Raw genomic sequence first — 23495 nt, 5'->3', positions numbered from 1 at the left:
GGTTACAGGCAGGTTGGGTGTGTGCTCCTTGTCCCTGGAGCAGTTTTTTTTCTCTGGACCTGGGAGCAGCAAGGGACAAGGCTATAAGCTAGCGGAGCCAGGGAGCTGGGATGTAGTGGCGCGTTCTGCCACCTGACAGTGGGTGGGGGACACTTGTCAAAGCCTTTTTTGCTGCAGTCAGAGCGTGCATCCCACCTCCTCTGGCTCACGGCCAAGCCACACAGGGAGGGCAGGAGGAATGAGGTGGGTGAAAGGGGGTGCCTGCAACGCCTCTGCCAACCGCAGCTAGCAAGTGGCGGCTTGCACACCAGGGCAGGCAGTGGTGACCCCGGGCAGGGGCAGCCAATGAGCTCCCGGGCCATGGTGGCACCACCGGGCAGCCCGCCTGTCTTTGGCTGGCGCAGCCGCGGGAGGGGCCTGGGTCCGCCAGTCAGGGCTGCCGGGCCCTGTCTCTGGGAGGCCTGGGCAGATCTGCCGCTCCATTCACAGGAGCCCGACCCGACTTGCGCTGCCACATTTTAAACTTTTTCAACCTCCTGGAGAGGAGGGTGGGCTGCGGGGGCGGTTTGGGGGAGGATGGTGGGAAGGACGATGGAAACAAACTCACAACACTTTTCCCAGGATCTGGCTCCTGAGTGGGATCGAGCTCCAGGCTGGGGCCGGGAATTTCGAATGCTCTGCGGGCACATGGCAGGCCTGAGGGTGTGGTGGGGGATGTGGGAGAGGGAAAAGCAGAGGGTGATGGTCGTGGCCCAGATGCCCAGCCAGGACTGGCGCTGGGGACCCCAGGGACCCAGACTGCTCAGGTCCTGCAGCCCCCCAGTCACCTGAGCACCCCTCTGCCTGGATGGAGTTAGTTCTGGAACAGCATGTGTGGCTTCAGTGGCTATTAGCCAGGGCCAGGGGTCGGGGGAAATTCAGGCTCGTCATCTAGAGCTCCTTGTGGCACAGGCTGGACAGTGTCAGCAGCAGCAGGGGCTTGTGCCCCCTCCCCGCCCCCCTTAAGCCTCCCTGCTCAATGCAGACCCACCACGGCCAGTCACATAATAAACATATATTAACAGATGTACAATTTGAGAATTCTAATTCAAGAAATACAGCTTCCAGGGGATCCTTTAGGATCTATGTTCTTATTGCACATGGCTCAGCCCATCTAGGGACATCTACCAAGACCAGATGGTCGAGGCGTGGGGGCAGAGCACCGGGGCCACAGTGGGTGGGCACTCTGGCCACATCAGTTCTTATAATCTCTCTGGGCTGAAGTGGCTGCTTCATTGCAGGGTGGGACCTTGTTTAAAAACCAGATTTGACATTTCCTTACCGAACTTCCTTTCCCAGCAAGAATCCTATTTGTTGGGGGACTTTTAAAAAAAGAGCCGAGAGAAACTCTGGGAGGGCGGTTATCACCTCCTGGCTGGCAGCTTGGGGAAGTAAGGCTTTGGAAGACGGCGGGAGCAACGACACACCCACCGCCACAGGAAAACATGGTCATTCCAGAAGGCCCAGGAGAAACTGTGGGAATAAATAAAACCTCCCTCCTCCCACTGGCAGCAAGTGCTGTTTTAAGCAAAATCCTCATTTCAATGTGAGGGTAAGAAAACTATTCTGGTTCAGGTGTATCCTTTGTCCAAGGTACGAGAGGAGGCCTGGCGGTCACATCCACAGCGGGTGAAGACAGAGGCAGCCATGGGCACTGACTTTTCTTCAGGAGTCGAGGAGGCTGCCCTGGGGTCCCGGCACCAGACTGACTCAGAGGAAGAACTTTCTGAAGTCCTTGGTGCATGACTTAGGAAAAACCAGTGGCAATGATGGAGCTGTGCCCTGTGGCACCTATAAGGCAAAGCCCACTGAGGGACTTAGGGGTGGGGAAATGGTTAGGTAGATCCTGGCCCCCTCTGCAGGCCTTCCCTTCTGTGGGCAGGGCGCTGGAGGGCTCCTGGGTACCAGGACAAAGAGCCCACCAGCGCTGCTGAGAGGGGAGGGGTGGTCTCACCCAAGCAGGTCCTTGTGGGGCCTCTACTGTGACTCAATACTGACCTGGCACCTGCCTCCACGGCCTGCTCCTCTCCAGGTTAACCACAATCCTGAGGCCTTCACGGGTTCACACTATCATGATTACTGCTGCCATCAAAACCAGGCTGGGGTTTCGGGGGGCTGTGAAAAGCTCTGATGCAACTCTCCTTATGCTGTCAGCTATAGCTAATGTCTAGCAAAAACATCACCAGGGTACCTTCCCCAAACAGGCCTCATTTTCTAAAACATGGAAGAAATCAGCTCAACAACTTAACCAAATCCCTGCAGAGTTTAAAAAGTAGACTATATATATATATCTTCATATATGCCTATTTACATATAAATAGATATATATATACATATACACGCATCTATAAATTACATTCTATGGAGAGTTCTCTTTCTTCCTCCTATCTTTGGCCAGGGCCTCTGGCTTCTCCTGAGAGGTGGCTGGTGGTGGCTCCTGTGAGGGAGGAAAGGCAGCTGGGCGCCCCCTCCCCCAGCCCTTCCCACTGATATCTGCTGCGAGTTTTACATTCTACTTTCGTTGCCATGGTTTCTGTATCCTAGGAGAGAGGCGATGCAGAGCCTCCGCCAGCCCTGGGAGGGAGGGAAGCAGCCCCATGGCAGGTTTTCTGTCTGTCCTAAGAGCTTTCTGCATTTACTGGGTGAGAGAGAGGGCAGCTGTGCAGCATTCGGCCTCCAATTCCATTTTAATTTTGTTTCTTTGTATGTCTTTCCTCAAATATACAGTCCATCACCTTGGCTCAGTGCATGTCACCAAAAATTCTCCAGGGATTTCATAGTCTGGGGAGGAGAGTGGCAACAGTTAGCTCGGCATTCAGGCGGCACCGGCTCCTCTAGCTTATGCCACACAAGTAGCCCCCCTTGCCACTGCACCGCTGCACCGTGCTGCCCGCTCGACCCCCACCAACCCCACTTGCGGCCTGCCCTCCTGCAGCAGCACAGAGGCAGGCACAAATGGCCTCCAGGCAGAGTCAGCCGTGGATCCAGGCCGGGAGGACACAGGCAAAGGAGGGGGTGGGCAGGGCACCCACACAGAGAACCTTCACTGCTTCTGCCCACACTTCTCCGGGCTTGGCCGAAGTGGCCACCTCTGGCAAACGCTGGGAACAGAGCCCAGCACCCCCATTCGCCGGGCTGCAGAAGGAGGGAGCCTGCTACCAGCAACTCTCATTTCCCCTCCACCCCTCCTGTGCTGAGCGGCTGCGTCTGACCCTGAACTCGTGACCTTCTGTTCCCTTCCTCAGACCGCAGGCGAGATGCCTGGGCAAGGCCGGATGCCTGTGGCTTCCAGGCTGCCAGGTGTGGCGGCATTCGAGAGAGTGCCTCAGATCCCACCAGAAGGGGGTGGTCAGGGCCCGCGGCCCCTGCCGCCACCAAGACTGCCAGCTCCCACCCACCTCGTGGCTGCCTGTTCATCTTGCTCCATTTCCTCCTAGCTGGAGGGATGGAGAAAGAGGAGGGCTCTTGGCCCACCTATTCCCACATGGTTCTTCCTGGTATCAGGCAGGCAGTGTGCATGTGGGGCTCTCTTGGGCCCCACAATATGTGATGGCCTAAATACCAGGGCACGGACAATAGTCTGCTGTGCTGGAGAAAGGGCCGTGCTGACTGATGGCTGGAGTGGACCAAGAAGCCCTGGGTGGCCCTCAGCAACAGTTTCAAGTTCCTACTCTGCCTGGTTCTGGGGTCCCCCACTCCCCAGGAGCCAGGGAGCAGAGCGGAGGAGTGGGGTGGACAGCATCGCTAGAGGGCGGAAACCGACCTTGGTTTCCCGGCAGGCCCCACAGCTGCTCGGTCTCTGGAGGCTGGAGGTCAGGCTGGGGACAGGAGTCTTTGCCACAATCACCAGGCTTCCTCCCTTTCTCCCCCTCCCTCCTCTGCTCATGACCAGGGCCAAAGCTGCCAGGAGTTGCAGGGTGGAGGCAGCCCTGGCTCATACTTGGACCTCGGTGGCGTGGCTGGCCCAGGACTATCCATGCAGGGAGGCCTGCACCTCTGACAGTCGGCTGCAGCTGGGGGTGCCCATCTTCTGTGCTTTGTGGTACATATCTGTGTCGCCAAAGTAGCGTGCCCGGTACAGCAAGCCTTCCTCTGCAAAGCAATGGGACAGGGTTAGTGCACACCCAGTACCTCCCGAAGCCTGCAAGGAAGCCTGCGAGGGCCGTGGAGGGCGGAGGAAAGCTGGCACATGCCCGGGGCTTGGGCAGGGCTGGCCTCCCATTAGGAAGACCCTGGAGGAGCAGAGACTACAGTCCTTATGTGGGTGAGGGTGACAGAGGCGCCTTGCTCTAGAATGCAGTGAGGCCAGCCAAGGTGAGACCCTGTCATCCTGGTCAGGCCTCCCCAGGGTCCCACAGACAGATCCAGGAGCACAGTCAGGGGGTGGCCAGGGATCCATCCGCTCCAGTCCATCTCTACACACTCACCTCTGGCAGCCAACATGCTGGGCTGATGGCAGTCATTTACGGGAACCTGAGGAAACTACCAGGTGGCCCCTGGCTCCCAGCCCCGGAGAAACACAGGAGTGGAGACCAGCTCTTGTCTGGGAGGTGGCTGGTGCAGGGCAGTGCCAGGGGCTGGGCCCTCAGAGCACAGGGTGAGCAGGGCTCTCTCCTTCCCCTACTTTCCAGCTTCATCCCAAGCCACCTCCCAAATACAGCCCCCGCCTTCCCCCCACACTCACTCTGCTGCTTCTCCTTCCAGCAGTTGTTCCGGAGGTTGGCGATATAATCATCTTCCACATTCCGCTCGACTGTTTTGAGGCTGGAGCCTGTGTACTCCTCGGAGAAAGTGTCTCCCACATAGTAGACGACACCCAGGTGGTCAGTGACTCGCCTGTGGATGTGGCCCACGGACCTAGCCAGAAATACCAGGTTCAAAGTGGGTGCGGGTCCCCATGCCCAGGGCACTCTAGGGGTATAGGCCCCAAGACAGGAGGTGCCGCACAGACCACAGGAGTAGTTGGTTCCCTCTCAAACCAGAGCAGGGACCCGCACACTCCCTGAAAGGAGGGTCTGAGGAAAAGGCAGCGTCCTTCCACACACGTGGCCCAGACCGCAGGACACCCTGCCTTTAGATCCCTGCTTACCACACTGCTGACCTGGGGCCTTTGGGGAGAGGCCTGGTCTAGGGAACTGGAGACCTGGGAGGGAATCTGGGCTCTACCTCTGTGCCTCCATCTCCCCATTCATCCCCTAAGCCAATTGTTGCTGAGCGCTTGCCTGCCTATCTAGGAGTTCCCAGTGTAGAGTTAAGAGGCTTAGGAACAAAATGACAGGAAGGGCTCCAGGGAGCCTTATCCTCCCAGCTCCAATCACAGGCTCTGTCAGCTGTGGGAAGAGCCTTGACACCCAGACAGGACCAATGCTCTGGGGACAACATTCCCTGCCCTAGTCCTCTGCTCCTCGCATCTCTCCAGTTGCAGGGAAAAGGGCTGGCATCTGGCCACAGGGAGCCTGAGCCAGCAGCCAGGATCCAGTGGACCGACTCTGCCCCCTGCTGGCTGAGAAGGGTCCTGCCAGCTCCCAGCCAGAAGTGGCCACCTTTGGGAAGAGGGGGACCCACCCCACTGAAGCTGTGCACCCACTGTGTAGCTGATCCTGGGCCAGGTGCTGGACATCAATGAGGGAAGCTGACCCCCTAACGGCTCATGAAATGTCCTCAAGTTCACTCCTGGCAGTCGAGACTAAGCATCCATTAAACTAATATTGTTGAGCATTTCTAGTGGGCCAGACATTTTATATGCATTACTCATTAATTTCCACAGCAGGTGGATGTTATAATTCCCATTTTATAGATGAGGAAACCAAGGTTATATAACTTGTTTAGGGTCACACAGCTTCTTAGTGGAGAAGCTGGGATTCTAAGCCATGCTTGCTCTGTCTGACTCTAGTGCCCTGTTCTTTCCACAGCCTCAGGAAGCCCAACCAGAGCCGAGGAGCAGAGGTTCTTCGTCAGGGTTGGCAGGGGAGATGGGCAGGGAAGAGTCACAAAGCCGCCGAAATTATATGCAAAACTCTGTGTGTATATGTGTGCGTGTATGTGTGCATGTGTATTATGTGTGTGCATGTATTGTGTGTGTATGTGTACATGTGTATCGTGTGTACGTGTGTGTGCACATGTGTGCATAGTTCTAGGGAAAAGTCCTGTAGCTCTCGCTGCAATTTCTTAGGGGACCATAATCCTAAAAAGCTTAAGAGTCCTAGTTGAATAGAGAAAGTATATTTTCTTGATTCGAAGCCAGGTTTCTGCATTATGATCGCACACTGGCTGGATCAGGATGGGAAAGAAGGCCCCTGATGGGGCTGAGAATTTAAAGCCCCTTGTCTGCCCATGGCCCGGCCTCACCCATGTACTCACGGTCTTGGACTCAGACTGTAGGGTGGACTGGAGACCATGAGCTGGCTGAGAGCTGACACGAGAATCAGGATGAGGATAGGCATCAGCTGCACAAACACCCCTAGCCCGCCCTGGAGGGAAGAGCCAACGTCACTCTGCTGGACCTGGGTGGGGTGTGGTGTCAGCCATAATCACCACCAGCTCCCCTAGAATAGTGGAGCCTGGGGAGACATGACACCACTCTGCCATTCCCTCCACGAGGCTCCAAAACACAGACGCTCCTTCACCTGCCAGCTTTCCCAGATAAAAACAAAGCAGCAACTGGTGTGAAATACAGGAGGAAGTGAGGTGTCTGCATTTACTTTTGACAGAAGGCCAAAAAAAAAAAAAAAAAAAAATCAGCAAAAGTTGCTTCCTCCAGGAGAATGGAAGACAGGGCTGGAAGGAGACATGCGGTATATACAAGTTTTTGAGATCTGAACCACACAAATATATTACCAATTTAAACATTATGGCCAGTGTGGCGGCTCATGCCTGTAATCCCAACACTTTGGGAGACCAACATGAGAGGAACACGTGAGGCCAGGAGTTCAAGACCAGTCTGGCCAACATACACCCCCATCTCTACAAAAAATAATAATTAAAACAAAATAAAAATTACCAATTAAAATTAGAAATAGCACTGGTCCTAGGGTGCAGAAAAAGCAAACAAACAAAAAAAGAAGAATTAGAAATAAAAATTAACAAATATATTCACTGTGTGATAATCTGTGATGTTAAAAACTCTTCTGTTGTTAGATACAAAATAAAAAAATTTTGATCAGGGGCAATGGCTCATGCCTGTAATCCCAGCACTGTGGGAGGCTGAGGCAGGAGGACCACTTGAGCCCAAGAGTTTGAGACCAGCCTGGGCTCAAACAGCAAAGTAAGACCCTATCTCTACAAAAAATACAACAAATTAGCTGGGTGTGGTGGTATGGGCCTGTGGTCCCAGCTACTGGGGAGCCTGAGGTGGGAGCTTTGCCTGGGAGGGGAGGCTCCTGCACTCTAGCCAGGGTGACAGAACGAGACCCTGTCTCAAAAAAAAAAAAAAAAAGGCCGGCATGGTGGCTCACGCCTGTAATCCCAGCACTTTGGGAGGAAGGGGCAGGCAGATCACGAGGTCAGGAGTTCGAGACCAGCCTGGCCAACATGGTGAAACCCCGTCTCTACTAAAAATACAAAAATTAGCTGGGCGTGGTGGCGGGCGCCTGTACTCCCAGCTACTTAGGAGCCTGAGACAGGAGAATCACTTGAACCTGGGAGGCAGAGGTTGCAGTGAGCCAAGATTGTGCCACTGCACTCCGGCCTGGGCAACAAAGCGAGACTCCATCTCAAAAAATTAAAAAAAAAAAAATTGAATAAATATTGTCAGAGCAAAAGGAAACCCCTTCCACCTGGCCAGAATTTAAAATGTTTTGCAATTGTCCACAATATTTTAATTTTAGCCAGCTAGCTGTTCTTTGATCTGTGGCATACAAAATGTGTTTGAAGCACTGTCTAGTTATAATTTTTATACTTTTTTTTTTTTTTTTGAGACGGAGTCTTGCTCTGTCGCCTAGGATGGAGTGCAGTGGCACGATCTCGGCTCACCACAACCTCTGCCTCCCGGGTTCAAGTGATTCAGATGCCTCAGCTTCCCGAGTAGGGATTAAAGGCGCCTGCCACTATGCCCAGCTAATTTTTGTATTTTTAGTAGAGACGGGGTTTCACCATGTTGGCCAGACTGCTCTCAAACTCCTGACCTCAGGTGATCTACCCACCTTGGCCTCCCAAATTTTTGTAAATATCTTTTTAAAAGTATCTTTTGGCTTTTTAGCAAGAAGAGTCGGCACCTATGTTGTCATCCTTTAAAATTCTCTCAGTGGCAGAGCGCAGTGGCTCACGCCCGTAATCCCAGCACTTTGGGAGGCTGAGGCGGGTGAATCACCAGAGGTCAGGAGTTCAAGACCAGCCTGGCCAACATGGTGAAACTCCATCTCTACTAAAAATACAAAATTAGCCGGGGGTGGTGGCACGCACCCGTAATCCCAGTTACTCGGGAGGCTGAGGCAGGAGAATGGCTTGAACCCGGGAGGCGGAGGTTGCAGTGAGCCGAGATCGTGCCACTGCACTCAGCCTGGGCGAGAGAGCAAGACTCCATCTCAATTAAAAAAAAAAAATTTCTCTCACAAAGTTGAGAGAAAATAGCTGAGACCCATGAAAAAAATGAAAAATAAAATAAAATTCTCTCACAAAGTGTAACTTTCCATTGCTTAGAGGATGTCACTTTGGCCTTACCAGCGAGCGGTCTGCATGGGAGCCTCACACTCAAACCTGGCTGCGGGTGGGGTTTCTGGTTCCACTCCCCAGCCAGGCCAGCAAAGCCACGCTCCCGCCGGCAATATGGAGCACGGCTCCCTCGTGTGGTGCCCTCTGGTGTCACTCAGCAGAATGGCAAGGGAGGCCCAGAGGGCTCCTTGGCTGAGAGTTGTGGGGACTCTGCTGGTCCCAGAATGGACAGTGTGGGAGGGAACTCCCTCCTCCAAGCCCCCTCCCTGGGGTGGATTTGGTGCCCTCCCCGCGCTGTCCCTGGCGCCCTCCTCACTCACATCACCCTGGTTGTCCCTGCGGTCCTGCCTTTGCTGGTAGGTATAGCGCATGCGGCCGTTGCTGTAGACGTGGACGTTACCTGGGGGTCAGAGGGGCTGAGTCAGGAGCCAGGTCTGTTGGGAAAGGGAGAGGCTGGCATGCCATTCCCACCATCACCCCAGGGATACGTGGCTGTGGGGAGGGTGGGGAACTTACTAGAAGGGAAGCCGCCGCCAAAGAACATGTTGAAGAGGTCTTCAGGGGAGATGTCGGCCTCAAAGCCGCGGTGGAAATCCCCATGCCCATGGCCGTGCCGGGCCGCCTGGCTCTTGTCATCGCCAAACTGGTCATACTGCTTCCTCTTCTCCGGGTTGCTGAGTACCGCATATGCTGTGCCAATGGCTGGAGAGGAGGAGGAAAGGTCAGGCCTGAGGATCCTGGGGTGCGGGGGGAGGCTCCCATGGCAGCCGAGTGCTCACTTTTCTCAGGTACTCAAGCAGTGCTTTAGGAAGCAGACGTCCTTGGGGTGGGCAGGAAGCTTGGCCAGTGTAAGGAGGGGGCATGCAGGAAGACCCCTCAGTGGATCTGGGCAGCCTGGCTGGGTGGAGGGTAACACAGGCTCCTTGTTCTCCTCAAGACAATGGTCAAGCTTTGTCAATGTGCCAGGCCTCCTAGGAGCGTGGCCTCATTTACTTCTTTTTGTTTGTTTATTTTATTTTTTGAGGCAGGGCCTCGCTCTGTCACCCAAGCTGAGTGCAGTGGAGCAACCGTGGCTCACTGCAGTCTCAACTTCCTTTGCTCAAGCGATCCTCCCACCTCAGCCTCCTGAGTAGCTGGGACTACAGGCGTGAACCACCACACTCAGCTAATTTTTTGTATTTTTTGTAGAGATGAGGTCTTGCCAAGTTGCCCAGGCTGGTCTCAAACTCCTGGGCTCAAGGGATCCTCCTACCTTGGCCTCCCAAAGTGCTGGGATTATAGACATAAGCCACCACACCAGGTCAACTCATTTACCTCTAAGAGCAACCCTATCTCCATTTCACCAATGAGAAAACTGAGGCTCAGAGAAGTGACTGCCTAAGCTTACACAGCTTTAATATGTTACAGAGCTGGGAGTCAAACAAAAGCAGGTGTCTCTTGCTTCAAGTTCTCTCTCCGACTTTATGAAAACCACCAAAAACCTCTTTCCTCATTCTCTCTTGATGTGCCCAATAGGATGGGCATCCCTTTCTGGAGGTTCTGTAAACCTGAAGTCATAGTCTGACATGCAGGCCAGACAGACACACAATATCCTTATTGTGAACTGGAAGGCAGCAGGAGCTGTGGGGAAGGGCCAAATCTCGGGGCTCTATGGAGACTCCTCCACTTCTGGTGATGCAGCTGGGGTGAGTCCCCCACTCTCTGGGGTCCAGGCCCCAACCGCTATTTCCTATCTGGGCCTGGAGCCTCCCACCAGGGCCCCCTAGCCGGGACAGCTGTGCCCTGAAGGACCCCAGCTCTGACCTCCTCAGTCTCTCACTCCCTCTCCTCAAGCTGCCACTGACTCCGAGGAGTGGGTCCAAGCCACATCTGATTCCCATCCTGAAACCCCTGGGAATAAGGAGCACGGAATCCTCTCCTCCGCCAATTCTGAACAGGCCTCAAGGCCAGAGCTGGCCTCTCAGTACAGTCGGAGCAGGCTGCAGGCAGAGGCTGGGGCTGGAGAAACATTCAACAGGGCTACCTTGCTTCCCCCCACTCCCACTCTCCTCCTCCAGGGCCCCAGGACACTGCACACCAGGTCTCGGAGTCTCCTCTGCCACAGGCTCTCCAGCTGGCTATGGTTGTGGGTGCAGCACAGCACACACCCCACCCAGGCCAGTGGGGGCTAGTCACCATGCTATTTCCCAAGGAGGTGGATGAAGTGGGAATGAGAGACGAAGACATGGTGGGAATGAGAGAAGGCAGTGATGTTTGGGGCAATGAGAAATTGCAGTGCACAGAGTCAGTACACATGAGCGCCTGACAGGTTAAATGAAAATGTAATGAATAAAGGGCAGCTTATGATTTCAGCCAGAAATGAAGCACCCATCCTGAGCCAGTGGGCCCTGAAGCCAGAGACTGCCATGTCCCCACTGCAAGCCCCAGGTGTATAGGTATGGCGGGGGAGCTGGCTGTGGCTGCTGGTATTGAGGTGGCCACCAGGCCTGAGGCCCCTGACCTGCGGCTACCCTGCCCCTCAGCAGGGAAACAGTTACCCCAGTGGGCAGCTATGAGACTCTAAGACAGGGAAGTGCACACGGTGAGTCACTCAATCACTGAGAATCCCTGGAGAAGCTACTAGAACTTTCTTGCCTCAGCTCTACTACTGTAACCCCAGGAAATGCAGAGGAAGCAGGGGCAGGAATGGTGCTATCTGAGCTCTGACCAACTCTACATAGCTACAGGTGGCTACTAGAACCTTTTTCCCAAGAAGCAGCTCCCAAGCCTGGGCAACTTGGGCCCAAGGCCACTTCCTCCTGCTCCCTGCTTCCTGGGAAAGCTGTCTTGGTCCCTTACTCCCTGCCATGGACAGGAGATGAACGCACCAAAATGCTAGGAAAGCAGGGCCAGCTTACCTTTGAAGGCTTCAGTGGCACCAGGTGCGTGGTTCTTGTCTGGGTGGAATTTGAGGGCCAGTTTGCGATAGGCCTTCTTCAGGTCCTCATCCGAGGCCCCTCTGCTCACCCCCAGGATCTCATAGTAATCTTTACATTGCTTGACCCTGGAGAAGGAGGAGACCATGGTACGGGGTGCTCTACATGGGTCTGTGTGAGGGGGGCGATGAACAGGCCGTGTGGGGCGCACAGCTCTGGGCAGGCTGCGGGGGACCAACAGGGCAAGGCTGACAGCTCCTTGGGTCAGCTGTGTGACACCAGGGACAAGGGAGCCAAGTGGGCACCAAATGTGATGCAGAGCTGGGCAGGACCACGGGAAACAGAAGAACACTGTCTGGATTCTTGGATTTAGGAGGGCATCTGTGGGGTTCGCCAGGCCAGTATCTATCTTCCCCATGGGAAGAGCTCAGGAGGACTGTCGGTGTCCATCACCCAGGGTGGTGTCCCAAGCTCAGCCATCCGACTCTCCTGGCAATCTGAGTCTTTTTTTTTTTAATTTTTAAAAGTTTTTAAAATGTTAAATATTTAAAGATAGAGACAGGGTCTTCTAATTGCCCAGGCTGGTCTCAAACTCCTGGGCTCAAGGGATCCTCCCGTCTCAGCACCCCAAAGTGCTAGGATGACAGGCATGAGCCACCATGCTCAGCCCAATCTGAGTCTTAAGTGGGTAACATGAAGGCCAGAAGTGGCAGGTGACTGTTCACTGCAAGCACAGGGCCTAAAGAGACCCTAGTTCTCTTTCACCAATTCTTCCTCTCCGCGTCCCTGGAGACCTCCTGGTTCTTGGCCATTTCTAGGCCTTCCCAATCCCTCATACATCAGTTTCTATTGCCTACAATGGACCTTGCCGACTCAGTGAAGTACAGCTCTCGCCTACGCTTTTATGGCAAACAGCAGTCATGCTCAGTCTCACACAGGCGGCCTTGGTCCTGAAGCTTGCCAGGAGCTGTGGCATGACCCTGGGGGATTCCCAAGGCCAGCTGCTGGGAGACCTGGGGAGAAATGGGAGCTGGGAACGTCTAAGCCTGAGGAGCCTTGGCTGGGTGGTCTCTGGCCTGGTAGCGAGCTACTCTGCGTGGGGCCTGCTCACAGCCATGGGGCAATAACTCTGCCTCTGGTCTCCATTCTACCCCACACAGGCTCTGATCTAAAAGGGTCTTTGTTGGGTGCTGGGGTGTGGGTTGGGGTAGAATCTGGAGGGGGAGACAAGGCTCCATCTCTATTGACAAACAGAGCTGTGTAAAGAGGCCTGGGGCCTGCCTGGCCAGCGGCAGAGGAAGCCAGCAGTGTCAGCTTTTCCAGCCTCTGCTGTGGGTCGTCTTGGCGGGAAGGGTGGTGGAGCCCCAGTTCCCACACTGTATTCCTGGGCCTGGAGGGAAATAAGGAGAGGTCCTGGTGAGCCTGGACCCTTGGACCTTCTCCATCCTCCACGACCCTCCCAGGGCCCTGTGCAGCCCACAGGCAGGTGGGAGGTGGAGGACATGCTCCAGGAAGCCTCTAGATTTCCCCAGTCTCCCCAGGCTCCAGCCCCTGCCCACCCGTCTACCTTTTCACAGCTGCAACCTGTTCTGCAGTGTAGCCTTTGGTGCTCTCTCCTCCAGCTTCACCGTTGGCCGAGGGGGCATCAGTCCCACCTGCTTTCCTGTGGGTGGCATGGGTTGTGTCTGTGGGTGGGGGTTGGTCACCGGCAGTCTGTGGTTTCTGGTTGAGGGACTCAATCAGGGCTGTGCAAGGCAAGGAAACCATTCAGAGCTCCTGCTCCAGCAGGCTGCGTGCCTCGCCAAGCGGCCCGCTGCTTCCCACTCACTTCCCCTCCCAGCAAAGCCACCAGCTCCTGCCCTGATTAGGCCTGTGGGTGCTGGGGGGACAGTCATCTGTTCTCTTGAAAGCCACAGTCCTTAAGAGTAGGCAGGACAGGCCGGACGTGGTGGTTCACACCTGTAATCCCAGCATTTTGGGAGGCTGAGGCAGGCAGATCACCTGAGGTCAGGAGTTTGAGACCAGCCTGGCCAACATGGTGAAACTCCATCTCTACTAAAAATACAAAAAAAAAAAAACCCCAAAAACCAAAAGACATTTAGCTGGAGATAGTGGTGGGCGCCTGTAATCCCAGCTACTCGAGAGACTCGAGAGGCTGAGGCATGAGAATTGCTTGAACCCAGGAGGTGGAGATTAGCAAGATTGTGCCACTGCACTCCAGCCTGGGTGACAGAGCAAGGCTCTGTCTCAAAAAAAAAAAAAAAAAAAAAGTAGGCAGGATAGAGGTCTTTTTCATTTTACATGAACAAAATTAATTTTGTTAATAAAAATTGACATAAAATTCTACATAATTCATGGATAAATCTGTAGTAATTGCTTTATTTTTCAGATAGTATACATATATCTCTTTTCTTAATAAATTTAGGCAGAATTCTGATATTCTGATAGTCTTCCAAAAGCACACTTGGTTTTATTAATAAACCCTATAGTACTTTAATATTTAGAGTTATTTTTTGTTTATTTGTTTGTTTATTTGAGATAGAGTCTCACTCTGTTGCCCAGGCTGGAGTGCAGTGGTGCGATCTCAGCTCACTACAACCTCTGCCTCCCAGGTTCAAGTGATTCTCATGCCTCAGCCTCCCGAGTAGCTGGTACTACAGGCACGTGCCACCACGCCTGGCTAATTTTTTTTTTTTTGACACGGAGTCTTGCTCTGTTGCCCAGGCTGGAGTGCAGTGGCATGATCTTAGCTCACTGCAACCTCCGCCTGCTGGGTTCAAGCAATTCTCCTGCCTCAGCCTCCCTAGTAGCTGGGATTATAGGTGCCCAGCACCATGCCCAGCTAATTTTTGTATTTTAGTAGAGATGGGGTATCAACACATTGGCCAGACTGGTCTTGAACTCCTGACCTCAAGCAATCCACCCATCTCGGCCTCCCGAAGTGCTGGGATTACAGGTGTGAGCCACCGTGCCCGGCCTAATTTTTGTATTTTTAGTAGAGATGGGGTTTCACCATGTTGGCCAGGCTGGTCTCGAACTCCTGACCTCAAGTGATCTGCCCCCCTCGGCTTCCCAAAGTGCTGGGATTACAGGCGTGAGCCACCGTGCCTTGCTAGAGTTCATTTAATACTACTTTAATTGCTGTTTCTTTCAGTGTATTTGGTTTTACTCTGCTTTTTGCTTTTATGAATCCAACTTATGAATCCATTTTTTTCTACTGAACTCATTCAAATCTGCAAATATGTTTGCATTGCACCACATTTTGAATAAGTAAAATATTCAGTCCACTGCACTATTCCCTATTTTTACCATTGGTTTTTTTTTTTTCCTTTTTGAGACAGAGTCTCGCTCTGTTGCCCAGGCTGGAGTGCAATGGCATGATCTCAGCTCACTGCAACCTCCGCCTCCCGGGTTCAAGCGATTCTCCCGCCTCAGCCTCCTAAGTAGCTGGAATTACAGGTGCACACCACCACGCCGGCTAATTGTATTTTTAGTAGAGACGAGGTTTCACCATGTTGGCCAGGCTGGTTTCGAACTCCTGACCTCAAGTGATCTGCCTGCCTTGGCCTCCCAAAGTGCTGGGATTACAGGCATGAGCCACTGTGCCCAGTCAACCCTTCAGATTTTTAAGATCTCAAAGTAGTGAGTTTAACAGACTTGGCATGTTGAGTGCCAAGCCGGGCAAAGTACCCTGCAAAGGGGACCCTGCTTAGCAGGACCATCTGTTTCAGGTGGGATCAGTCAGGAAGCCTTCCTGGAGGCCTTTGCTTAGCTGTAAAGAGGAATGGGGGAAATGAGTTTGCCCAAGGGGGACACAGATGGTATGAGACCAAAAGAAGTATCTGCTGTGCTCACAACTTGCTATTTTTCACATTTTTCTAATGCAAGTGGTTGGCCATGCCAAATGTCCTCTTCAATGTCTGGAGTCTATACAGGACATTAACTATCACCCTCGGCAGCATCATGGTTATTGAAAACCAAGCCTGGCCGGGCGTGGTGGCTCACGCCTGTAATCCCAGCACTTTGGGAGGCCGAGGCGGGCGAATCACAAGGTCAGGAGTTCAAGACCAGCCTGGCCAACATGGTGAAACCCCGTCTCTACTAAAATACAAAAATTAGCCGAACATGGTGGTGGGCGCTTGTAATCCCAGCTACTAGGGAGGCTGAGGCAGGAGGATGGCTTGAACCTGGGAGGCGGAGGTTGCAGTGAGACGAAATCATGCCATTGCGCTCCAGCCTGGGCAATAGAATGAGACTCTGTCTCAAAAAAACAAAAACAAAAACAACCAAGCCCACCAGGCATGGTGGCTCACACCTGTAATCCCAGCACTTTGGGAGGCTGAGGCGAGCAGATCGCCTGAGGTCAGGAGTTTGAGACCAGCCTGGCCAGCATGGTGAAACCCTGTCTCTACTAAAAATACAAAAATTAGCCGGCGTGGTGGCAGGCGCCTGTAATCCCAGCTACTCGGGAGGCTGAGGCACAGAATTGCTTGAACCCGGGAGGCAGAGGTCGCAGTGAACTGAGATTGTGCCACTGCACTCCAGCCTGGGCAACAGAGCAAGACTCTGTCTCAAAAAAACAAAAGCAAGCAAAAACAAGCCTGTGGTTCCTGCAGATTAAATGAGGAAGGGCCCAAGTCTCTGGCAGCAGGTCCCTGTGTCCATTTATTCCAGGCACGAAACCTCAGTCAGGCCTGGGCCCCAGCGCCCTGGGTAGTAAAATCCTAAACCCTCTGACAAGCTGACCAGCTGGGAAAACAGGCATCTGGATCACTGCAGGGACCCAGCATCCCTCTGTGCTAAGGAAGGACAGCAGCACATCCCAGCACATTCCTTCAAACACGCCAGGTGCCTGCTGGCCTGAAGACGCCATGCTGGGTGCCACACCCACCAGTGCGACGCACTGAGGTCTGACCCAACAGGCTGAGAGCCAGTCTCACTGGGAACAGAGTATGGGGCTCCAGTGGAGCACTGTGCCCTGGGCCACTGCTGCCGCACTCCGAGCTTGTGTGATCTTGCTGAGTCTTCAACTGGGAAATCCAAACACAGGAGCTCACAGCCGGGGTTGCTCTGAATAAGGGAGGCGGGCTCCTGTAGCAAACCCTGAGAGGGTGCTTGGGGAGGAGCAATAGCAACAATCATTTTTCTTACCCAGTGATGTGTGTCAGGTGGGTACTTTCACAGTGATCTGCATTAGCTCATTTAATTGTCACAGCAGCCTTAGAAGGTAGGTCTCATTACCTACCCCACCCGACTGTAGGAAGAGGGTACTGTGGCAGACTGCTGCCATGACCACACAGCCAGTTAGGAGGCAGAGGGGCCTTCGAACCCCAGGACGTCCAGCTCCAGGGTCCATGCTCTTAACTATGCTGCTATCCTGGGCTGCACGTGTCTGATGGGGTGGGGACCGGGGACAGGGATGCAAGCAAAAGCATAGAAGAGACATCAAATTCAGAAAGGCCCAGATTCAAATCTCAGCTCTGCCATTCCTAGCAGTGTGACCCTGGCTGATCTATGAAATCTCTCTGAACCCTGGTTTCGTCACGGTGGTGGAGGATGAAATGGGATAATGTGTGTAAGCACCTGTGCCGAGTCTGACAGAGAGTGAAGGTTCAAGGCTGATGAAGTGTCTGGCCATAGAAGTGGGCTGGCCAGGGAGGTGAGGGGACCTGTGGTGGGGGGTGGGGAGGAGGAGGGCTGGGTAGCGGGGGAGCTCCAAGGCTCAGGAAGGCAAAGACTCAGTGCTCAGCAGACTCTGGAACCAGTAGTAACCATGAGATTTCAGGCCATCCCAGATACCAGTCCATGCCAGCTACCAAGGGGATGGTAGCAAGAGAAACTGAAAGATGAAGAGACATTGGTCAAGGCGGGGCAGGAGGAGGAGGCAGTATGCTGTTTCCTAGAGCTTTTCAAGAAGCTCTTTATTTCAGTTCCTCTGGAAGTTCTGGTGGCCCAGGCTGAGCCTGGCAGATCCTAAGGGCAAAATAACCAATTATTCAACTACCAGAGATGAGCAGGAGCACTAGCCAGGAGATGGGACAGGCTCTCTCTCGTACCTCTCAGAGAAGATTCTGGAAGCTTTTCAGGGCAGTTACAGGGAATCAGCCACTCTAATTTCCCTACAGTACAGAAAGAGAGCCCAAAGGAGAATGGGGGTGCCCTGGGTCACATAGAAGCTTTCTGCTTGAGTTGGAAATTAAAGATCTCCGGTTGCTGGCAAGTAGGGTCTCTCTTCTGGCCTGGGGGCTGTGACAGCTTCATGCTTACATCCCTCATGGCACAGAGGCTGACAGGAAATGTCACAAAAAGAGACAGAACAGCTTAATGTTACCTTCTCAGTAAAGCTGGCAGACTTAGAAAAGGAAGGGAATTCGATAGAAGAGAACAGAGCTGCGGTGGAGAGGCACCTGAGGTAGCTGAGGGGATTTCTATGGCCAAAGCCACTGAACCCAGACTAGAGTTAGACTTGGCCGGGCAGTGGCTCACACCTGTCATCTCAGCACTTTGGGAGGCCAAGGCAGGAGAATGGATTGAGCCCAGGAGTTCGAGACCAGCACACAGGAAGACCCTGTCTCTACAAAAATAAAAAAATTAGCCAGGTGTAGTGGCACATGCCTGTGGTCCCGGCTGTTTGGGAGGCTAAGGTGGGAGGATCACTTGGGCCTGGGTGGTTGAGGCTGCAGTGAGCTGTGATTGTGCCACTGCACTCCAGCCTGCGCAACAGAGTGATACCCTGTCTCAAAAAAAAAAAAAAAAAAGACTGCCCGATGGGTTCAAACCTAGCCCTGCCATTTGCTAGAAGGGTCATCTTGGACAAGGTAACTTAGCTCATCTGTGCAAAACTCTATCTCCATCATACAGGCTAAAAGAGGAAATGAGTGAATGCCGGCAAAAAACTCAGCCCAATGCCCAGCAAATATACAGTGTTGTCTCTGACTGTGACTTTGTTAGTAAGTGAGTAGCTGAGTTTCTGGGCTCTGTGTACCTACGGTGCTCACAGTGAGTCAGAAAAGGGCCTGGGATTGGAGATGGACAGCTCTGGGTCTTTGCTGGCTAGCCATGTGGCCTTGCCAGGTTAGCTGGTTCCTCAGTGGAGAGACGATCTCTGCTCTCATAGGAGTGCTCTGAGGGGTAAATAAGATTCTGTGAAATACAGTGAATGGAAGGGGGCTAAGTGCACAGTGGGGCTCATGAAGGTTGACTGACTTGAAGGGAACAACCCCACCCCGGACCTCGCCAGCACCAGAACATCTCTCACTCCTGGACTCTGAATGCAGAATCCCTCAGCAATCCATCTTTTCCTGTGGGCTGGCCTTCCCAGCTTGGCCTTCCTGACTTAGCCCAGAGTCAACCATTTCACAGAACATTGGATAGCCTGAGCTGCAAGGAACCTCAGGATCATCCCGGCCAATCCTCTCTTTGTATGCTGGGGAAACTGAGGCCTACAAATGCTCTCGTGAGCTCCCTGGGAAATCTGGCACCTTCCACATTTGTTACAAAGCCTGAGTCAAAGCCAATGGCTTACCAGGCTGCCAGCTACTGGAGAGAAACTCCCAGAAAGGGACTGACTGGCTCCACCATCTCTAGTCTGTGACCTCCCAGCTTAGGGCCCAGCTACTGCTTTGCAGTTTAACTCAGTGCCTCCTTGTCCCACCTCCTGCAGCAGGAATTTCAAGCCCCCTCACATCCCTTTTTGCTGCAAAGGCCAACAGTGTGAGGTCCCTCATCCTTTCAAGGTTGCTCTGAGCCTCCCCTCTCTCCTGACTCTCCCCTCTCTGCCCTTCCACCTCTCCAAGACCATCCTCTGCCCATGCTCTCGATCCTTCCCTTTTCAACTCTTAACTTGTCCTTTTACCACGCAGTGCCTGCGGCATCACACAGGGCTGCTCACTACCTGCTGCCATTACCTCTCCATGGCTACCTGGCCGCTGCCCTCTCCGGGGACTGCCTCTTCCTGTTGCTCCATCTCAATCTGTTGCTTCCTCTGCCTTTGCCTGTGGGCTCAGGGCAGGTGTTGCCTGCCATTGTGCCTGCAGCAACTTTCTCTCCGTGGTCTATACTTTCCCACAGTGACCTCAGCCATGCACAACTCCAGTGAGCTCCAGGGAACAGACGATACCACACTTTCACCTGTAACCTGGAGCGCTCTCCTGAGTTCCAGGCTGACAGCTCCTTTGGACTATCCCACTGGCACCTCCCACTCTGCTCATCTATTCCCATCCCAGTTCTTCAGCCTGGTTTCTTCCTGGTCACAGGGGCTTCAATTCTGATTCCCCAGCATCCCATCTGATTCTCCTCTGCACCTCTCTCTCACACAGGCCTGGTGCCTCTTTTCCAGGGACCTTAGCCTTATCCCTAACTGCCTTGTCCCAGGCCCTCAGAATATCCAACCTGCTCAAGGCAATTCTCTCCCATTGGCTTCCTGCCCTGAGTCTCTCTTCCCTCTCATTAACCTTTCATGCTGTTCTCTTTTAACAACAGTGCCCGTACTTTATTCCTGCTATCAAAAACCTCAATGGTTTCCTCACTAACTACAGAATAAGGTGAAAATATCTTGGCCTGGTAGAAAAGGATTTCTATGATCTGGCCCCATTTTATTTCCCAAACTTAATCCTCTCTGTATACGAATTACCACCTCCACTGCCTCTAAATCTTGCTACACTTTGATCTCTTCCCTCAAACATTACAACTTTCAGCTCCTTTGTCTTCTTCCAGGATGCCTTTCCTCAAGTCTCACACCTTCCTCCAAAGCACAGTTCAAATGCTAACTCCTGTCATCCCCAAAGCATTCCCTCACTGTGAGATAACATTATTTTTATGCACTTGCTGCAGCACTCACTAAACTGCTTATAATTTAATGTTCAGGAGATTGTCCTCCGCACCTCCTCCCCACCATCAGACTGTGAACCCATGGATGATGGGGACTGATTTTTTCATGCCTGTCCTTAAGTCCTCAGCATCTAACCTTGGGTTTATTTTTTGTTTAATTACAGTTCTGTCTTGTAATATTTGTTTCTGTAAGTTTTGTCTCTTTCACTAGATTATAAGCTCTTTTGAGGTGAGGGATCACATTTTACCAATCGTGCTAGCACCAAGCAGAGTACTTTGCAAACAAAACATAAATGATCTTCAACAAAAGTCTGCTGCATTGAATGAGCATCTGGGATGAGCCTAAACCCAAAGCAATAGACCGCCACCTAATATATCTGTATTACTCCCCCTGGGGAGGCAGGTAGCCCAGTGGGTAGCCCTGCCCTCTATTTTTGAAGTAAGATCTTTCCCTGTCCCAGACCTAAACTAATCCCAGGTCTTTGTCAGCTCAGTGGAGGGCTGCAGATGGTAAAGTTTACACGGATGCATAAGGCGTATAGTCTCATAGTCTTTCCAGAAAAGCACAAATATGACAAATATGCAGGCAGGTGATTCTTCTGTCTCAGCAAATTCCAGAGCCTGAGCCCCAGAGAGGACACTCCTTCAAGCTCCTGAACTGGTGCAGGGGGCCTGCTGACAGAAAGATCCCCAGAGGCCCTGTGGCCCATCCTTTCTTGGCTGCCTGCTCCTGAGCCCGCAGCAGCATCAGTGTCAGGCAGAATTCTGACAGCTGGAGGATACCACCCCACCACAGAATATGAATTAATTCATAGGGAGGCTCCTCGAGCAGGTTACCTCAGGTGTCCTGGCAAATACAGCCCGAAACCCTCTCCAAGGGGAGGCAAACAGGCCAAAGATCAACCTGCAAGAGTCCGGAGGGAGGAAAGTTCAGCAGTCCAGGCTACCTCTTCCACCAGCGTTCCGCTTTCTCAATCTCATCAGGCGGGCAGGGCCGGTTAGGAGGCTGACTGCTGTTCCTCAATTTCATTTCTTTTCTTTCATAAACATTTACAGAGTCACAGAACATTCTACTTTCTAGCTGTGTCATCTTGGGCATCCCTTACCTCAGAGATTTTCCTCACCCATAGAATAAAGATAATGATCTTTGCTCTGCCTCCCTGACTGGCAGGCTCAAGTGAGAAGGCACAGCTGAAGGAGCTTCCTAAACTGCAAAGCCCTATGGGTAGTATTGCCAATCACATTATCTGCGCCAACCCTCTAATCTTCCCGAGGAGGAAACCCAAGCTCAGGAAGGTCACGTGGTAGCCGTCAGGATGAGACTGGGCCCCTCGGAGTGCCTGTTATTCCCAGACGGTTTACTGAGTGGTGATCACAAGCACCACCCGGTGTCTCTCTCCCCTCTAGCGTGGATTAAGAAAAACTCCTTGGAAAACTTAGGTTAAAGAAAAAAGAAAGGGTCCCCGGGTGAAGCGAGGTGATGAGTTGTAAAGTCAGCTTCACTCTTCCTTCCCTGGCTCAGGAGGCTCCTGTCCAGGGCCACTCAGCAGCCTCGGCGTCCACATGGCTGGCCGCCGCTGGACTCTTGTGGGCGATGGAGGACTGGCGGTGGCTGAGGTCAGCACCTCCCACCAGGCCACCCGCTCCGAATCTCATCGTCGGGAGGAGTGAGGGGCCCGGCTTCAGGACAGTCCGAGGCGGCGGACTGGGGTGGGTGCAAAGGCCGGCTTGCATTTTGGGAGAGTGGTCCCTGACCCTCAGCCCGAGACGTGAGAGGGAGTGAAGATACGGAAGCGCCTTTCCCTGGCGCCCGAAGGACAGAAATGTCTCCCTGTCTAGCGCCCATTCTCTCCCTTAAAGGAGTTATGTTTATTTTCCTGAACTGTAATATTTCCCAGGCCGGCGACTGGCCTGGGCTACCGAACGGCCCCTTGGGAAAAGTAGTTCGAGTCCACTTCCAGGTAAGTTCCCTTCGTCCCGGCTGCCAGCGCGTTTCATTCTCGGAGACCTCAAACCCCAGCGGGCTCCGCCAGCACCCCGAAAGCTGAAGTCCCGGCCGCCCGAGTCTCCAGACGGCTCGCATCCCGCAGAGGAACACGAGGGAAAAACTACGCCTCCCAGCAGCCACCGCACGCCTCAGTGCGCAGGCGTAGCCGCGCCTCGCCACCCCTCCCCCTCCCCCAACTGCTCCCGTCGGTCCGTTCCCGTGTTCCCCCCATCAGTTCTAATGTCCCCAGTCTCTCCGGCATCTCACACTCACCGCGAACTCGCGGCGTCGGATACAGCCGCTGTGCTTTCTCCAGGAAGCGGAGCGCCCGGTCGGGCTGGTTGCTCTGGATGGCCTTGAGGGCGATGCTGATACAGCGCTCAGCTTCATCCTTGTTGGATTCCATGGCGGAACCAGAGCGCGGAACCAGGGAGGGGGAGGCCGGGCGAGCGAAGGGCTGCGCCACCCGCCGGCGCGTCGCGGGCAGCCAGGCGCGGAGTGATGACATCCACCCTCCGCCCCTCCTTTCCCGAGTTTTGAGCGAGGGTGGAAGCGCTACCGTATGTCTTCTAAGAAAGGAACGGCTGGTGTAGGTGTCAATAATGGTGCACGCCCAGATTCCATGTTCCGGAGGTCTTAGAGTTGAGTATGCGCCAACCCTCTAATCTTCCCGAGGAGGAAACCCAAGCTCAGGAAGGTCACGTGGTAGCCGTCGGGATGAGACTGGGGCCTTCGGAGTGCCTGTTATTCCCAGACGGTTTACTAAGTGGTGATCTATATACGTAATGTAACTACATACGTTTCAGACGAAGGTTATTTATTCACTGAACAGATATTGAGTGCCCACTATTTGTGAGGCATGGTTTTATGATGGGGATACAGGGGTGAACAAAACAAAGCCCCTGCTCTCATGGAGCTTACATTCCAGTGTGTGTAGGCTGAGGGAGCTCCAGATAGATTCAGATAGTGATAAAAGCTCTGAAGAAAAATTATGGAAAACACAGGGATAGAGAGTGGGAGGCGCTATTTTAAATAGCGCGATAAAAGAAACCTCTCAGAAGCTGTCATTAACAGGT

At 53.3% G+C, this 23495-nt stretch overlaps 1 protein-coding gene across 3 annotated transcripts; it reads right to left on the bottom strand.

Moving 5' to 3' along the window:
* Window positions 1–1034: 1034 nt before the first annotated feature.
* On the bottom strand, window positions 1035–23104 carry DNAJB12 (DnaJ heat shock protein family (Hsp40) member B12). Of its 3 annotated transcripts, none has more exons than XM_004049576.4 (9): window positions 22693–23104; window positions 13171–13348; window positions 11586–11731; window positions 9205–9390; window positions 9009–9088; window positions 6400–6509; window positions 4724–4896; window positions 4034–4131; window positions 1035–2820 (listed from the first exon to the last, which is right to left on the bottom strand). In XM_004049576.4, the coding sequence occupies exons 1-9, from the start codon at window positions 22925–22927 to the stop codon at window positions 2791–2793; spliced, it is 1236 nt and encodes a 411-aa protein (XP_004049624.1). In that variant the 5' UTR covers window positions 22928–23104; the 3' UTR covers window positions 1035–2790. The 3 variants fall into 3 exon arrangements, with proteins under 3 accessions (XP_004049624.1, XP_063565808.1, XP_063565807.1); XM_063709738.1 differs by having other exon boundaries at window positions 2708–2820; window positions 3986–4131; window positions 22693–22921; XM_063709737.1 differs by having other exon boundaries at window positions 2708–2820; window positions 3980–4131; window positions 22693–22920.
* Window positions 23105–23495: the final 391 nt, after the last annotated feature.

Source organism: Gorilla gorilla, chromosome 8 (genome assembly GCF_029281585.2).
Source record: "Gorilla gorilla gorilla isolate KB3781 chromosome 8, NHGRI_mGorGor1-v2.1_pri, whole genome shotgun sequence".
Taxonomy (NCBI): Eukaryota; Metazoa; Chordata; class Mammalia; order Primates; family Hominidae; genus Gorilla; species Gorilla gorilla.
The sequence above is the reverse complement of the archived record's forward strand: the minus strand, read 5'-3'. Positions and strand labels throughout refer to the sequence as shown.

Excerpts from the sequence above, each read along its gene's own strand:
- DNAJB12 (XM_004049576.4), bottom strand. The coding sequence starts at position 22,927 with ATGTCATCACTCCGCGCCTGGCTGCCCGCGACGCGCCGGCGGGTGGCG. Across the intron at positions 6,510-9,008 it reads GCAGGGACAACCAGGGTGAT|GGCGGGCTAGGGGTGTTTGT; the intron begins GTGAGTGAGGAG and ends TCTTCCCTCCAG. Across the intron at positions 2,821-4,033 it reads GCTGCAGCCGACTGTCAGAG|ACTATGAAATCCCTGGAGAA; the intron begins GTGCAGGCCTCC and ends TCTCCTCCCCAG.